The following is a 19,458-nucleotide window of genomic DNA, read 5'->3' on the forward strand; positions in this document are numbered from 1 at the left end:
TATTTTATCACCATATGAAAAAAAATACTTACACCATAAAAGTGAACTTTTAGTTTTAGGTATCTCAATAGTTTTGTCATTACTATTGTTATCTGCAGCATCAGAAAGCACAAAGATATCCAATTCACTTGGACAATCCCATTTTTTTCCCAATAGTTAAATACCATATTTCTTTGATTCTAAGACTTTTTCACATTACCTATTCTGAAATGAGGATGAATCTTATGACTTTTGTTGAAAGAAATCTGCCAGATGCCAATAGAGGACTAAGGTGTGCCTTGGTTGTTGGAGCCTGCATATACTAGAAGTTAGCTATTAATGTAAGGCATCTATTCATTTGATCATCACTTCAGTTATTTTCACATTGATAACACTGGTGAATTTTAATGCACAAGAATTCCCTAATTGTCACTTAAAATGCCTTCAAAAAGATTATCCTATAACGCAGCATGGAAATGAAAAGTTATTGTGCACCTGTCACACCTTAGGCAAGAAAATTAGAGAATAGAAATAGTCAAATGTCTCAGAATAGATCATAGAATTTTCAAAGCTAGAAGAGGGTAGTGTAACTGATTTAGGCATTATGATGGCCTATCACCCAGAAACCAAACATCTATCTGTCAAAAGTGTCCAGCTGGATACATAAGGGGATAGGATTCCCAGGTGCTCGGCCCTGTTGGGTGCCAGAGGTGCCACTGCACAGGGGCGTGGGACCAGATTTTGTAGGTCACTCCCTCTTGTGAGAACACCGGAATCACAATTAACTGCTGAACAGTCATCGACAGGAAGACGCTGGAACTCACCGAAAAAGATGCCCCACATCCAAAGACAAAGGAGAAGCCACAATGAGATGGCAGGAGGGGTGCAATCACAATAAAATCAAATCTCATAACTGCTGGGTGGGTGACTCACAAACTGGAGAACTCAGAAGTCCACCCACTGGAGTGAAGGTTCTGAACACCATGTCAGGCTTCCAAAGCTGGGGGTCCAGCAATGGGAGGAGGATTTCCTAGATAATCAGACTTTGAAACCTAACGGGATTTGATTGTAGGACTTTGACAGGACTGGGACAACCAGAGACTCCACTCTTGGAGGGCACACACAAAATACTGTGCACATCAGGACCCAGGGGAAGGAGCAGTGACCCCATAAGAGACTGAACTAGACCTACTTGCTAGTGTTGGAGAGTCACCTGCAAAGGCAGGGGGTGGCTGTGAGGACAAGGACACTGGCAGCAGAAGTTCTGGGAAGTCCTCCATTGGCTGGTGTGAGCCCTCCCAGAGTCTGCCATTAGCCCCACCAAAGACCCTGGGTAGGCTCCAGTGCTGGGTCGCCTCAGGCCAAAGAACCAACAGGGAGGGAACCCAGCCCCACCCAACAGCAGACAAGCAGATTAAAGTTTTACTGAGCTCTGCCCACCAGAGCAACAGCCAGCTCTACCCAACACCAGTGCCTCCCATCAGGAATCCTGCACAAGCCTCTCAGATAACCTAATCCACCAGAGAGGGCAGACAGCAGAAGCAAGAAGAACTACAATCATGCAGCCTGTGGAACAAAAACCACATTCACAGAAAGATAGAGAAGATGAAAAGGCAGAGGGCTATGTACCAGATGAAGGAACAAGATAAAACCCCAGAAAAACAACTAAATGAAGTGGAGACAGGCAACCTTCCAGAAAATGAATTCAGAATAATGATAGTGAAGATGATCCAGGACCTCAGAAAAAGAATGGAGGCAAAGATTGAGAAGATGCAAGAAATGTTTAACAAAGACCTAGAAAAATTAAAGAACAAACAAACAGAGATGAACAATACAATAACTGAAATGAAAACTATACTAGAAGGAATCAATAGCAGAATAACTGAGGCAGAAGAACGCTTAAGTGACCTGGAAGACAGAACGGTGGAATTCACTGCTGCAGAAAAGAACAAAGAAAAAAGAATGAAAAGAAATGAAGACAGCCTAAGAGACCTCTGGGACAACATTAAATGCAACAACATTCTTATTATATGGGGCCCAGAAGGAGAAGAGAGAGAGAAAGGACCGGAGAAACTATTTGAAGAGATTATAGTCGAAAACTTCTCTAACATGGGAAGGGAAATAGCAACCCAAGTCCAGGAAGTGCAGAGAGTCCCATACAGGATAAACCCAAGGAGAAACACACCAAGACACATAGTAATCAAACTGGCAAAAATTAAAGACAAAGAAAAATGATTGAAAGCAGCAAGGGAAAAATGACAAATAACATACAAGGGAACTCCCATAAGGTTAACAGCTGATTTCTCAGCAGAAACTCTACAAGCCAGAAGGGAGTGGCATGATATACTTAAAGTGATGAAAGGGAAGAACCTACAACCAAGATTACTCTACCCCGCAAGGATCTCATTCAGACTCTATGGAGATATCAAAAGCTTTACAGATAAGCAAAAGCTAAGAGAATTCAGCACCACCAAATCAGCTCTACAACAAATGCTAAAGGAACTTCTCTAAGTGGGAAACACAAAAGAAAAGGACCTACAAAAATAAACCCAAAACAATTAAGAAAATGGTAATAGGAACATACATATCAATAATCACCTTAAACGTAAATGGATTAAATGCTCCAACCAAAAGACAAAGGCTCGCTGAATGGATACAATAACAAGACCCATATATATGCTGTCTACAAGAGACCCACTTCAGACCTGGGGACACATAGAGACTGAAAGTGAGGGGATGGAAAAAGATATTCCATGCAAATGGAAATCAAAAGAAAGCTGGAGTAGCAATACTCACATCAGATAAAATAGACTTTAAAATAAAGAATGTTACAAAAGACAAGGAAGGACACTACATAATGATCAAGGGATCAATCCAAGAAGAAGATATAACAATTATAAATATACATGCACCCAACACAGGAGCACCTCAATACATAAGGCAACTGCTAACAGCTATAAAAGAGGAAATCGACAGTAACACAATAATAGTGGGGGAGTTTAACACCTCACTTACACCAATGGACAGATCATCCAAACATTTCATCCCAAACCAGCAGATTACACTTTCTTCTCAAGTGTGCACAGAACATTCTCCAGGATTGATCACATCGTGGGTCACAAATCAAGCCTCACTAAATTTAAGAAAACTGAAATCATATCAAGCATCTTTACTGACCACAACAATCCGAGACTAGAGATCAATTACAGGGATAAAAGCGTGAAAAAGACAAACACACGGAGGCTAAACAACATGTTAATAAATAACCAAGAGATCACTGAAGAAATCAAAGAGGAAATCAAAAAATACTTAGAGACAAATAACAATGAAAACACGACAATCCAAAACCTATGGGATGCAGCAAAAGCAGTTCTAAGAGGAAAGTTTATAGCAATACAATCCTACCTCAAGAAAAAAGAAACATCTCAAATAAACAATCTAACCTTACACCTAAACAAACTAGAGAAAGAAGAACAAACAAAACCCAAAGTTAGTAGAAGGAAAGAAATCATAACGATCAGAGCAGAAATAGATGAAATAGAAACGAAGAAAACAATAGGAAAGATCAATAAAATGAAAAGCTGGTTCTTTGAGAAGATAAACAAAATTGATAAACCATTAGCCAGACTCATCAAGAAAAAGAGGGAGAGGACTCAAATCAATAAAATTAGAAATGAAAAAGGAGAAGTTACAACAGACACCGCAGAAATACAAAGCATCCTAAGAGACTAATACAGGCAACTCTATGCCAATAAAATGGACAATCTGGAAGAAATGGAAAAATTCTCAGAAAGGTATAACCTTCCAAGACTGAACCAGGAAGAAGTAGAAAATATGAACAGACCAATCACAAGTAATGAAATTGAAACTGTGATTAAAAATCTTCCAACAAACAAAAGTCCAGGACCAGATGTCTTCACAGGTGAATTCTATCAAACATTTAGAGAAGAGCTAACAGCCATCCTTCTCAAACTCTTCCAAAAAGTTGCAGAGGAAGGAACACTCCCAAACTCATTCTATGAGGCCACCATCAGCCTGATAACAAAACCAGACAAAGATACTACAAAAAAAGAAAATTACAGACCAATATCACTGATGAATATAGATGCAAAAATTCTCAGCAAACTACTAGCAAACAGAATCCAACAACACATTAAAAGTATCATATACTATGACCAAGTGGGATTTATCCCAGGGATGCAAGGATTCTTCAATGTACACAAACCAATCAATATGATACACCATATTTACAAATTGAAGAAGGAAAACGATATGATCATCTCAATAGATGCAGAAAAAGCTTTTGACAAAATTCAACACCCATTTATGATAAAAGCTCTCCAGAAAGTGGGCACAGAGGGAACCTACCTCAACATAATAAAGGCCATATATGATAAACCCACAGGAAACATCATTCTCAATGGTGAAAAATTGAAACCATTTCCTGTAAGATTGGGAACAAGACAAGGATGTCCACTCTCACCACCATTATTGAATGTAGTTTCGGGAGTCCTAGCCACGGCAATCAGAGAAGAAAAAGAAATAAAAGGAAAACAAATTGGAAAAGAAGAAGTAAAACTGTCACTGTTTGCAGATGACATGATACTATACATAGAGAATTCTAAACATGCCACCAGAAAACTACTAGAGCTAATCAGTGAATTTGGTAAAGTAGCAGGATACAAAATTAATGCACAGAAATCTCTTGCATTCCCATACACTAATGATGAAATATCTGAAAGAGAAATTAAGGAAATACTCCCATTTACCATTGCAACAAAAAGAATAAAATACCTAGGAATAAACCTACCTAGGGAGACAAAAGACCTGTATGCAGAAAACTATAAGACACTGATGAAAGAAATTAAAGATGTTACCAACAGATGGAGAGATATACCATGTTCTTGGTTAGAAGAAGCAATATTGTGAAAATGACTATACTACCCAAAGCAATCTACAGATTCAGTGCAATCCCTTTCAAATTACCAATGGCATTTTTCACAGAACTAGAAAAAAAAATTTCACCAATTGTGTGGAAACACAAAAGATCCCAAATAGCCAAAGCAATCTTGAGAAAGAAAACGGAACTGGAGGAATCAGGCTCCCAGACTTCAGACTATACTACAAAGCTACAGTCATCAAGACAGTATGGTACTGGCACAAAAAAAGAAATATAGCTCAATGAAACAGGATAGAAAGCCCAGAGAGAAACCCACGCACATATGGTCACCTTATCTTGGATAAAGGATGCAAGAATACACAGTGGAGAAAAGACAGCCTCTTCAATAAGTGATGCTGGGAAAACTGGACAAGTACATGTAAAAGAATGAAATTAGAACACTCCCTAACACCATACACAAAAATAAACTCAAAATGGATTAAAGACCTAAATGGAAGGTCAGACACTATCAAACTCTTAGAGAAAAACATAGGCAGAACACTTTATGACATAAATCACAGCAAGATCCTTTTTGACCCACCTCCTAGAGAAATGGAAATAAAAACAAAAATAGACAAATGGGACCTAATGAAACTTAAAAGATTTTGCACAGCAAAGGAAAGTACAAGCAAAACAAAAAGACAACCCTCAGAATGGGAGAAAACATTTGCAAATGAATCAACAGACAAAGGATTAATCTCCAAAATATATAAACAGCTCATGTATCTCAATATTAAAAAAACAAACAACCCAATCCAAAAATAAATACTTATTAAATAAATGAAATTAAATAGCTTTCTTGAACCAAGCATGATTTTACCAGTGAAAAAAATTAGATTCAGATCTAAGTTCTACCCATAACTAGCTTTGTGATCTTGGATGGGTCAGAGGCCCAGTCTTCTAATCCACAGTATGGAATATCAACTACCTCACAGCATTGTTATTTTCAGTATTCACAAGATAATTCTTATTATGTGGCACAAAATAAGTCTTCAACAAACAGAAAACCCACTATAAACATCAACTGTGCTAGATACTCAAGAGAAACAAAAGTGAAGTAAGAGCTGATCCCTACCTACTCTTGAGGGGCTTAGAATCTTGTTGCCAATAAGATGTAGAAATGTACATAGATAAACAGTTAAGTAAAAAAGAAAGTTTAAGAAAAGAGCACACAGACAGATGAAGGTGTTAAGAACAAAAACTGAGATTTCCTGGAGAAGAAATTCTGCCTTAAGACTCCAGCATGAATGTACAACAAGGTGACTAGAGTTAACAATGCTGTATTATATACTTGCAAGTTGCTAAGAGAGTAGATCTTAAATGTTCTCACCACAAAAAAGGGGTAACTATTTATGATGATGAATATGTTAATTACCCTTATTGTAGTAATCATTTCCCTGTATGTAAGTATATCAAATCATCACTGTGTACACCTTAAACTTACACAATGTTTTAATTACATCTCGAAAAAGCTGGGAAAAAAACCAAAAAATACTTCAGCATGACTCTGGCTGAGTTTTCAATGCCTGCCCTACAAATTTCAAATTTGCCTGCCCCCACAACTGTGTGAGCCAATTCCTTAAAATAAACCTCCTATGTAAGTATTTCCTCTTGGTTCTGTTACTCTGGAGAACACTGACTGATACAGTGATCAACGGAGAATTAATATCTTCAATTGGTGTTACATTTCACAAAAAATATTGGTTTGCTTTAAGAAAGTAAAATGAGTGCAGGGTTCCCAATTAGATGCTTTGTACTTCTTATTCTAGATGAATATGATTATCAGATTAAGGACACTTTAAATTTCCATGTTCCGACAACACAGATTTCACACAGGTGGGGAGAGAGTACAAAGATACACCTGGGGCTCAATTTAAAACCAGACTACCAGGTGAGGCCCAAGCTTGTTCCAGGAGGTTAGAGAAAAACGTCATGAAATGTACCCATAACATCTAAACAAATATGATAGGAGCATAATTCATAAATGGAGTGATTCAAAGCTGGAGCTCAGGGAAAGGCTGACTTGCCAATACATACCAGTGATATCTTTGTGATATAGTTAAAATATATGGGCATCACCAGTATCCTTGCTAGTATTTTGTTAACTCAGATGACTTTTCTCAATTTAAAGCTTTTAAATATTACTTTCCCCCACAAATTCGTCATATATTTTATATTTTGATTACTGACAAATTTTAATACAAAGAAAGTGTAAGGAATCATGCAAAAATTCCAAAAACTGCTTCATGCTTCAAACACCTTAAATAAAATTTAAAATATCTCTTAAAAATTTTGCAAACTTCTAAGATATTTGATCGGTGGCAAAATATCCCCCTATTTCTAAAATTTTGCTCTAAGGAAAAAAAATTACAAAATGAAGACTTACCATTGATCTGCAGAATATAATTATTAAACCTAAATTAATAATTTCATGAATGTAGCAGATTATCCCCAAAACAGTCTTGATTAGATAGGTCAGACTTCACCTTTGTAGCTGAAGTCATATCCATTTTGCTGAGGATAGTTACTTTGCAAAACTATTTTATAAAAGAAGCAAATACAAGTATATAGACAGATCCAGATAGAAGTTGTTAAGTAATATAAACATTTTCTTATTAGCCTAATCTGACGTTTCTCTTTTTAAACTTTGATTAATTTGTAACTCCCACAAAGTATATACAAACATTCAAACATCTGACTGTGACAATCATACAAATAAGCATTTGCTTTTATCCTAAAATAGTTACACAGAATACAAAATTCAAATAAGAATTTCTTACTATAGGACTTCTATGATGGCACAGTGGTTAAGAATCCACCTGCCAATGCAGGGGACATGTGTTCGATCCCTGGTCCGGGAAGATCCCACATGCCGCGGAGCAACTAAGCCCGTCTGCCACAACTACTAAGCCCACATGCTGCAACTACTGAAGCCTGTGCGCCTAGAGCCTGTGCTCCGCAACGAGAGGCCCATGCACCGCAACGAAGAGTAGCCCCTGCTCGCCGCAACTACAGAAAGCCTGTGCACAGAAACAAAGACCTAACGCAGCCAAAAAAAAAAAAAGAATTTCTTACTTTAGACCATGAAAGATCAAGGAGATCAGCAGTATGTCCTTTATATTTGCAAAACGGCCGTTGTCGAAATGGTGCATTTTTATCATCTGGGTCTTCATCAGCTCCACTGCATACCTATTTAGACATGAAAACAAATGTTAAAACTAGAAAAACAAAAGCTTCATACTCTTCCCACCCCATTTGTTCTCTCATCATTTTATATGATGCCTGATTGAAATCTTGATCCACTAAAAGCTGACTCCCCTTTATGCTGAATCTACTACTTATTACTTCCTCACCTCCTTGTCCTAATTAAACCAGGGTCATCCCTGAAGACATTGTGCTATCACAATCTTTCCCTCCCTAACAGAGCCCCCACTTTGTCCTTTTTTGAGCATCTCTTCCTTGAGGAGAGGTGGGAGCCAGCACCAGGGGGTGATCATGATTGGTCTAAGCTAATTAAGATGAGCTCACTCCCCTTTCCAGTGATGACTGGTTTAGGCATGGGCATATAATTTTCATCAAACAGACATGAGGGCAAGTTCATCTGGGGGATGAGGTGATAGGAGAGGCTTCTAGTAAGACTTCTTCACTCTTAAAAAGGGGTATACTAAAGGGACCTTCCTCTTTCCTGCTTCTGAACATTGTTGCCTGCATGTGACATCTAAGACAGTAGTAGTCATCTTACTACCATGAGGGGACCAAGCCCAGGAGAACAACAGATAAAGAACAGCAAAGCAAGAGGATGGAAGGACCTTGTGTTCCTGACGACACTACTGAGCTGCTGAATTTACCAACCCTAGAGCCGCCTTACCTCCAGACTGGCTTCCTCATTGTTAAGCCATTTTCAGTTGGATTTCTATTATTTGAAGTCAAAAGCATCCTGACAGGTAGAGATAGGTAGAAAATAATGCCATACACGTGTGCCGTGCACTTAGGTTACAACATGCTTTTGTATTCATTATCTGAATGAATCCTAATGACCCTGTGAGGTAGGTATTACTATTATGAGGATGAAGAAATTAAGAAAAAATCCTGAGAATCAAAGAGGTCAAAATAACATATTAAAAGTCACGCAGCCACCTGTAAACAGCAGAACCAAAGCAAAGGTACAAGTCATCTAACTGTAAGTCCAGAGGTTGTTCCTCAAATGTTTTAGAGGATGTCACTTGAGCAAAAATACAGAACGTTAGCTAAGCCTTGCATATTTAGGGAAGGGTAGGTAGGATGATGAGGATGGAGAAAAACGTATATGGAGATAAAGCAGGGGATTCGGGTAGAAAGGTGCTTTGAGACCAGATCATAAAGAGCCTTGGATTTGTGACTTAAAAATTGAGACATTCTAAGGTGATGGAGAGCCAGCACAGGTTTCTGAAAAGGAAAAATAACACAATCTGACTGGGGCTTTAGAAAGAGAAGGCTGAGCAATAATGTAAAAGATGGTTTGGAAAGAGAGTCGGGGCAGGAAAAGCAGTCACTAAGTTTAAGTAAGAATAACGAGGGCTTAAATAGGACAGTGGCCATGGGGATAGATAAAAACTACCACTGCTATCTGCTAACAACTTTACAATTTATAAAAACATCTTCACATTCACTGTGGAGGTACACCAGCAACACAGATACCCTGACCCTTTGCCAAACACTCCTAATCCTAGATGATTACAGCTACTTCCCCTAACTTTACTGCTAGATTAGTGAGCACTGCTGGAAGACAAAACTAAACAGGTTTCTTGCCCTGTTACATAAAATTCAACTTTTTGTTTAATAATCATTTTCATTTCACTAACTCCTCAGCATATTTCCCCTAGCTGTGATCCCAGATCTTTTCTTTCCTCCTTAATCATCCATCTTCTTTTCATTGTACTCTACATATTTTCAAAATACTTAAATAATATATTTTTGATTATAAAGTAATATATATGCTCAGTATAGACAATTCAGAAAACATAAAAAGTAGAAAAACTAAAATTAAAACCATCTATAACCTGCTAAAATTTTGGCCATCTTCAATCTTTCATTTTTTAAAAACATAATTGAAATCACATTATACACATGATTCAGTATCTTCCTTTTTATTTTACATGAGCACTTTCTGTATTTCACTCTTTGGAAACATTTACTAGCTGCATATGGATGCACCATAATTTAATCATTTCCAATTTGTTGGTAATATAGACATTTCCAATTTTTTGCTAAATAGCAATTCAACAAACATCCTGAAGCATGAATCTTTATCCCTATTTTATTATTTGTTTATCCTAATAGAAGGGTCAAAAGGCTTAAACCATAGTTTTTATAGTATCTTCTGTTGTTTGTCTTAATAAAATCAGGTAAGTTTATTAAAGAAAATTTTAGAAATACAGAGAAGTATAAAGAATCAAATAAAAAAATGAGCTAAAACCCTACCAGCTAGTGATAACTACTAGTTATAATTTAGTGTATTTCTTTAAAATTTTAAAATCTGTAAATATTTATAGATATTTTTAGTCAAGATTAGGATATTATATCTATTTTTTCATTCTGCTATTTTCACTTTACAATTTATTTAGAATATTTTAAATTTCATCAAGTAGTCTTTTAAAAGAATTTAAGGACTGCATAGTATTATACTGTATGGATTATACTATAGTTTTTATTTTCCAACTATTAAAAATTCAGTTTGTTTAAATTTTAGCTACTGTGAGAACATTAATATGAAAATCCTCTTACATCTTCGGGCATACATGATCATTTCTTTATGATATATTTTTAAAGGTAGAATTACCAAGTGAAATGTTATATATTTTATCTTTCTCTCTCTGAATAGATATCTATATGTAGAGATATTTGTATCTCTATGTAAATATAATGTATATATAAAACTTTATTATGAACATTTCAAATATACACAGAGGTAGACAGTATAATGAACCCCATGCATCCATCACCTGTTTTAATGATTATCAACATTTTATTCACCTTGTTTTTTCAATCCTCCCACTTTTATGTATTTGCTTATTTTTGCTGGAGCAGTTAAAGCAAAATCTAAACATCATTCATTTTATCAGTAAATATTCTGTATGTATCTCTAACTAGTAATCTTTTAAATTTAACTATCATTATATTATCATACCTAAAAAAATACCATCTGTATCATCAAATATCAAATCCATATCCAAATATCCAGATTATCTAAAAATATCATTTAGATTGCTTTGAAAACTTGTAAGCCTTTTGACATTTATTAACACTTACTATATGCCAGATATGGTATGTTACTTGAAATACCAAAATAAATATTTCTTATCTGCTTATAATGTATTCTCAGTATTTAAAAGCCAGAATAAAATGTCAGATTGTCATTCTCTGTTCAAAAACCCTCCAAAAGCCAAAGTCCTTGCAGTGGCCTACACCTTATGACTGGCCCATCTACACCTCTGTGACTTCATTTTCTACTACTCATCTCCTTGCTCACTGGCTCCAGCTACCCAGGCCTCAATGCTATTTCCTGAACATACCAGGACTCCTGCCTTATCACAGTTTCACTTGCCTCCACCTGGAATGTTCTCCTCCTCCAGACAGCCAGATGATCCCTCTCTCACCTCCTTCAGATTCTCCTCAAATGACAACTTCTCAGAGAAGCTTTGCTTGTCCACCATATTTACCTCCTGTCACCCCGCTTTATCTGCTTTATTTTTCTCCACGAAATTTATCACCTTCTAATATATTACAAAATTTACTTGTTTTGTTTCTCTGTATCCCACCACTAGAATAAGCTTTATAACAATAGATTTTTTTGTTTCTTCTGTTCACTACTATATCCCCAACTCTTAGAACAATGATAAATACACAGTAGACACTCAATAAATATTTGTGGACTAAATGAAGACATAGTGCCAGACCTTCAGATGCCAACTAGCGAAGCATAATGGTTAAGAGCATAAGCTCTAAAGACAGATCAGAGCTGGGTTCTAATTCTGTTGCTGTATCTACCAACTGTGTGAAACTGGTGTGTTACTCAATATCTCTAAGCATTTTCTTCATCTGTAATACAGGGTTCTTAATAGTACTTCACAACACTACCAGGGCTGTTGTGAGGTGAAGTAAGACATAAAATGTACTTAGAAAAGTACATGGCACATAGTAAGGGCTCATAAAATGTTAGCTGTTGTTACATAAATTGATATAGTATACAGTAAGTGCTTTTAACAGAACTATGGGCAAAGTACCATGGGAACAGTAAGGGAGCACATGAGTAAATTACTAGGTGAAGTAAGGAATGCTTCAGTGAGGGGATGAGTCTTAAATTTGCCAGGCAAAGGGGAACTGCATATGTATTGTTAAGTACATGGAATCAACAAAGGGTCTGACATTTTTGTTGGGGCATGAACAACCAAGTGGCTCAGAACATAAGGTCTGAGAGAGGGAAGGGTGGGAAATAACAATGAGAACTGAGGTCAGGCTGATCTCTGAAAGACTGAGTCATCTAAGGAATTTAGACTTAATTCTATAGGAAAAAAGAGAGCCAAAGGAGTGCTTAAAACAGGAGAGTAACATGATGAGATTTGTTTTACAGGAAAGTAATTCTGCTGGCATAATTTTACCCACAATTCTGTGGATAAAAGACTGGAATCTGGGAGAACAGCTATAGTGGTCCAGGTAAGAGATAGAGGCCTGGATTGTAACAGTGGAAATGAAAGAAATGGCCAGATTCCAAAGACATTTCTGAGATCAAGTGGGCAGGATCTGGTAAATGAGCAGACACTGAAGGGAGAGGAGAGAGTGAAAAGTGACCACAGTTTCTAACTCAGGAGATGGTATGGGTGTTAAATAATGAATTGATATCAAGTATGCATACCATCAAAGGAGTGGTCTTCTCAGGAAAATGATACTTAATTCTGTTTGGGGCATATATTATCAGGTTGGCCAGAAGGTTCGTTTGGTTTTTTCCATAAGATGGCTCTAGTAGCACTTAGTTATCTTTAACTTCATTTGAAACAATTTTATTAGATTGTATGTGACAGCTGTCATATCAGCGTGCATTTAAAAAAAGACTTACCAAAATTGGTGAATTTTTGTGTAGCCATTTTAATACTGAAGATGGAAGGAAAAAAGCAATGTTTTTGGCATATTATGTTTTATTACTTCAAGAAAGGTAAAAACACAACCGAAACGCAAAAAAGGATTTGTGCAGTGTATGGAGAAGGTGCTGTGACTGATCGAATGTGTCAAGAGTGGTTTGTGAAGTTTTGTGCTAGAGATTTATCGCTGGTCGATGCTCCAAGGTCGGCTAGACCAGTTGCAGTTGATAGTGATCAAATTGAGACATTTATTGAGCACAATCAACGTTATACCACGTGGGAGATAGCTGACATACTCAAAATATCCAAATCAAGCGTTGAAAATCATTTGCACCAGTTTGATTATGCTCATCGCTTTGACGTTTGGGTTCCACGTAGGTTAAGTGGGAAAAAAACTTCTTGACAGTATTTCTGCATGCAATTCTCTACTTAAACGTAATGAAAAAGTTCTGTTTTTAAAACAAATTGTGATGGGTGATGAAAAGTGGATACTGTACAATAATGTGGAATGGAAGAGATCGTGGGGCAAGTGAAACGAACCACCACCAACCACACCAAAGGCCTGTCTTCATCCAAACTAGGTGATGTTGTGTATATGGTGGGATTGGAAGGGAATCCTCTATTATGAGCTCCTTCCAGAAAACTAAACGATTAATTCCAACAAGTACTGCTCCCAATTAGACCAAATGAGAGCAGCACTCGACGAAAAGTATCCAGAATTAGTCAACAGAAAATACATAATCTTCCATCAGGATAACTCAAGACTGTATGTTTCTTTGATGACCAGGCAAAAACTGTTATGGCTTGGCTGGGGAGTTCTGATTCATCTACCATATTCACCAGATATTGTGCCTTTGGATTTCCTTTTATTTAGGTCTTTACAAAATTCTGTTAAAGGAAAAAATTTCAATTCCCTGGAAGACTGTAAAAGGCACCTGGAACAGTTCTTTGCTCAAAAAGAGAAAAAGTTTTGGGAAGACGGAATTATGAAGTTGCCTGAAAAATGGCAGAAGGTAGTGGAACAGAAGGGTGAATACGTTGTTCAATAAAGTCCTTGGTGAAAATGAAAAAATGTGTCTTTTATTTTTACTTAAAAACTGAAGGCACTTTTTGGCCAATGCAATATCATTGTTGATGCCTGTCTTCTCCCATGCATTGCTCGTTGGTATGAATTATCCACTGCATCTTTATATTTTCCGTGCCTAACACACTGTCGACGTTTAAAAATTGCTTGTTGATTGAACCAAATCTAAATCAGTGCATATTTTTAATAAATACTGCATATGTACAATTTCATAAAAATTCCCTCTCATTCCCTTACAGTTAAGGCCTTTCATCCATTTTAGACTCTACTGATTTTGAAGGGGATCAGAATATGTCACTCCCAAATATGCCCCTTTGCCTAAGGATGATTTTGAGCTGAATGCAACTAAGAGGAAACAGACACAAGAAAAAGTCTCCGCCCTCCCCCTTTCTACCTGCAAGCAGAGCATAAAATGCCCTTTGTGAAGGTGTCTCCCCCTCACCTCTCCCTTACCAGGAAGGGGAGAATCAATCTTAACTGCCTAAACAGAACCTTACTAAATTACCCTTATCTTCCATTAGTTTCCCCCAGTAGATTTACCTTCCCACAATTTACTGCCCCTAAAAGCCTAAACTTCTTTTTCTTTATCTCGTCACTTTTCCACAAATTTCTTGCTCTTTGTTAAAATGATATATAACTGCCTAAGTCTAACAGCTTCTTTGGGTCTTCACTATTCCTCTAGGAAGGCCTCCATATGCATATGTAATAAACTGTTTCTCCTCTTAATCTGTCTTTTGTTAGGTTATTTGGTAGTTCCCAGCCACAGAACCTAAGAGGGTAGAGGAAATTTTTTTCCTCCCCTACAATCTACTCTCAAAAATTCTAAGCAGAAGTTAAATGCTGTAACACCCATACTGATATTCCACTAATCAAGTGCACCAAACAGATTTATCCAAGAAAAACATTAATTTTTAGGTAGATAGCATATTTACAACTTCTAGCGTTAAGAAGAAATGTTACAAGTCTATAGCATAATGGAGCAAACTAAATACGCCACTCTTCCTTACATTTACTGAGCTACTTTTGGAAATCAATAGAAACAGCATAAGAGCCAGAATTCTAGGCTTGGCATGACCAACGAGTAGGTGAGTGATCTTGGGTGTTTCACTTTGTATGTCCAACTGTACAATAGGTACTTTTATGTATTCTATTTTACATGGATGCTAAGAAGGCAAGAGTAAAAACCTATCAAAAGAGATAAATATAAGATATTACTATCATGAGAAAAAAGAAAAAAAAGAATACACATATCAGGGAAATAAACTCCACTGCGCTTACTGTGCCTCACTGCAGCGAGTACTAGGTTAAAGACAAAGGCATATGAAACAGAGGCTTCTTTTAACTGTCCCCATATAGAATGACAGAAGTGAAAGGAACCCCAAAGTATCTTTTCCTGAAAACAATAGATATAAATGATACTCAACTACTCCAGAAAAAAGGCTCAGTACTCCAGGGGCTCAGTACTTTTTGGGTCAAAGAACTACTACGCTCATTTGTTTTTTTTTTTTTTTTTTTTGGCTGCACCACGAGGCATGTGGGATCTTAGTTGCCCGACCAGGGATAGAACCCATGCCCCCTGCATTGGAAGCGCAGAGTCCCAACCCACTGGACCTCCAGGGAAGTCCCTATGCTCCTCATTTAAAAGGTCTTCTATTCAAACAAGATTGGGAGTTACTTAGGGTTTTTTTTGTGGCGGCGGGGGGGGGGGGATGGAAGTAGTTAAGAATCTGTAAGTAGGATTGTTAAAATAAGCATAATATAAGATAGTACAAATAGTCTCTGTTTTTAATAGTAATCAAGGCCTGGAAACTTTATGGTAGATTAAACTAATAAAAGCAAATCCTTTTCCCCTAAAGCAAAGTGGTTAAAATTTTCACTGCTACATTAGTCAGTGAAGGCTTTATGGAAGAAGTGGGCCTTGAAGAATGGGCAAGTTTTAAGTAGAAAAAAGGGAGACCACAGGCATCCAGATAAGGGGAATAGGAATGAATGAAAGGCACAGAAGCAGGAGTTCAACACTGATTTAGGCCTACCACAGTCAGGCATGGGGTTGGGTTCCAAGGATACTAAGATCTGTGAAGTACAGTTCTTTGCCTTAAATCAGCCCTGAGCCTACCCAGAGGGACAAATTGCCAAGGAAGGCATGGTAAATAATATCAATGTCAAAGTACATATGATGTACTGTCATACACAAGTGAGGAACAATTTTGTCTACTTGATTCAGGGAAAATAATAAGAGAAGATAAGATATTTGAGCTGAATCTTGAAGGATGAGTAGGGCTTTGCCGTGTAAGAAAAGGTGACAGGGAGTCCTGGCAAAGCAAAGAACATGAACAAAGACATGAAAGTGAAAGAGTGTTTAGGATACAGACCTATATCTGGCATGGCAAGTAGGATGCACAGGTACTAGGGAATTAGAACTGAGTTAAAAAGGTAAGATGAGGTGGTAGTATCAGGAAGAATGGTGACAAGGAGCCACCAGAAGACTTTAAATCACAAAATGGCACAGATCTGTATTTTGACAAAAAAAAAAAAAAAGAAAAAAAAAAGGGAATCTCCTGGAGGTCCAGTGGTTAGGACTCCATGCTTTCACTGCAGGGGGCACAGGTTTGATCCCGCAAGCCACGTGGTGTGGCAAAAAAAAAAAAAAAGCTGGTGGCAGTAGAGACCAGCGACAGAAAAACCAACTAGGAGGCTACAGAAAGCATTTAAATGAGTGTCAAGGACCTAGACGAGGTGAGTAATGAGGGGTCAGATTCCACGGGCATTCGTAGGAGGAGGTAGAGTGGATAGAATTTTTAACTAATTTGGTATGTGGGTAAGGAAGAAAAAGTAATAGAGTGTTTCCAAGTTAAAAAGGTAACTTATGGATGTTGATGCCATTAAAGAAGGCTCAAAACAGGAGAAGCAGGGTTGTGGGTAGATAATAATAAAACTATTTCCGTGAATGACCATTAATATCTAGCCAGTTGCTCAAGCTGGACACCTGGGAATCATCCTAGGCTACTCACTTACTACCCCAGGTAGTCTAGTCATCAAGTCCTTCTTTTATATTTCTCAAATTCAGCTCCTCTTTATAGTTTCTAGACTCACTGCTATCATAATCTACCATAATTGAAGTATCCACTTCCCTCTGGGGTTGAGAGCCTCTTAAGTGGTCTCCCTGCCTCTAGCCAGGAGCCCCCATCCAATCTATCTTTTACACTGCTACAAGAATGCTCATTCCAAAACAAAAATCTGAACATTTTAATTCAGCTTCTGACCCAAACCCCTCAAATCCCATCTTCCCCTAGTACCTTGAGGATAAAGTTCATATGTTTTGGTTTAACACAAAAAGCCACTGAAAATACCAATCCTGCCTACCTTTCCTACAACTCTCACACATGCACCCTTTGCTCCAGCAAGGTAGTACCTTTAACATGCCATGTCGTTTCAGCCTCCATGCCTTTGCACTTGCTATTTGCTCTCATACGCCCCTTCCTTCCCTCACATAGTTGATTCCTATACGCCCCTTCCTTCCCTCACATAGTTGATTCCTCGTTCAAAGCCTCCAGGGAGCTTTTCCTGACACCCTGATTCATAAGGCTAACTTGTATACTTGTGTAGTATCTTCTATAGAGTATTACCATCCAATACTATAATTGCAGATATATCTATTTCACTAGTTAGCAAGGTCCCTGAGGCCAGAAAATAAGTCTCATTTGATTTTGCAGAATCTAGCAGTGTCTGGCACATGTAACAGGCACTCAGAAAACGTTGAGGGAGTTTAGTTTCACACCTATTAATTGATGTACTTAAAGAACGTGTAGGTGGAGACAGCCTATATATATTATTATGTGAAAAGGGCAGCATGCACAATAAGATTTCACTGTTGTTTAAAAAACATAAAGCTATTGAAAGGAAACAAGAATTATGGAGCTAAAGCCAGTTCAGGATTGGAGGTAGCAAGTGAATATGTCAACTGAGAATAGCCAAAGGACAAAACCCAGAGAAATAGCAACATTTTAGGGGGTGGAAGAGGAAGAGACAGCAGGGATATAGGAAGAGAACAAGGAAAAACAGAATCATGGAAAGCTGAGAGGAGTATGTTTAGAGTAGGGAAAAATTAGTGTCAAATACTATAGAGCCAATGAAATCCCAGGAAAATATTGTTGAGCAGGTGGACATTTTAGGTTCTCTTTGTTTACATCACCCTTGCCTTGATGAATACACAAGAAGCACAGGGACAGCTTAGAATAATATTTTGCATTCTGCTTTTTAGGTTTAAAACTAGTTATATTTAACCTTCCAGCTCTGAAACCAAATGAAAATCAAAGATATTTTAAACTACCTGACACTGGGATAAAACATTTATTAAACCAAGAAGATGGAAAAATAAAATATTTCAATATCTTTTTTCTTTCCTTAATTATCTTTAATTCAGGTGTCCATTACTATTATTATTTTAAAAATATCTAACATGGATTTGAGGGGAGGGAATTTTTTAATTTAAGTTTATATTAGTACAGTAACTTGAGTAATATTAGTTACTGTCTGACAATCTTTAAACATCAAAATTTTTCACTTACCAATTCTAATAGAAAAAAACTCATTTCTAATGCATCTCAATTTTAAATGCTTTCATGTACCTGTAATATCTGATAAACAATAAGGTACTTTACGGTAAAAAAATCATAGTATGTAACAATAGTAACCATAAAATAATAAACATACCCCTGTATCTGTATCAGATTTTGATGAATTTAGACTTTCCTGAGAAGGTGATGGGGACACACGTCCTAAAACAACATAATAATTGTAAAAAGGAACGTAAATATACAAGTGTACATACATACACACACACACACACACACACACACACACACACACACACAACATCAATCAGAAATAATAATACAGTAACAGCTAATTAAAAGCCATAGAATACATCATTCTGGAAAAATACATTTTTCTGGGTTTTTTTTTTGCGGTATGCGGGCCTCTCACTGTTGTGGCCTCTCCCGTTGTGGAGCACAGGCTCCGGACACGCAGGCTCAGAGGCCACGGCTCACGGGCCCAGCCACTCTGCAGCATGTGGGATCCTCCTGGACTGAGGCACGAACCCGTGTCCCCTGCATTGGCAGGTGGACCCTCAACCACTGCGCCGCCAGGGAAGCCCCCAAAAATACATTTTTCTAAACAAGTGAAGCATTAACTCTTACACACCAAAATATTTGTTTTTATCATTTTTATATAAAATATTTATAAAATGGCTTAACCATTTCCCCAATTAAAAAAAATACTGTTAAGTCCTCATTATTCATTGTGAAGACATTCTTGCCAATCGTAACAGTCAGGAAGAT

At 37.3% G+C, this 19,458-nt stretch overlaps 1 protein-coding gene across 1 annotated transcript in view; it reads right to left on the reverse strand.

The window, feature by feature from the left end:
- Positions 1-19,458, reverse strand: part of WDR44 (WD repeat domain 44) — an 84,272-nt gene that overhangs the window by 13,763 nt on the left and 51,051 nt on the right. The window contains exons 12-13 of the mRNA XM_059049655.2: positions 18,830-18,894; positions 7,994-8,107 (exon numbers count right to left, since the gene is read on the reverse strand). Coding sequence (XP_058905638.1) covers positions 7,994-8,107; positions 18,830-18,894 — 179 coding nt within the window. The remainder of the gene's footprint in view (positions 1-7,993; positions 8,108-18,829; positions 18,895-19,458) is intronic.

This window comes from Kogia breviceps, chromosome X, assembly GCF_026419965.1.
Source record: "Kogia breviceps isolate mKogBre1 chromosome X, mKogBre1 haplotype 1, whole genome shotgun sequence".
In the NCBI taxonomy this organism is placed as follows: domain Eukaryota; kingdom Metazoa; phylum Chordata; class Mammalia; order Artiodactyla; family Physeteridae; genus Kogia; species Kogia breviceps.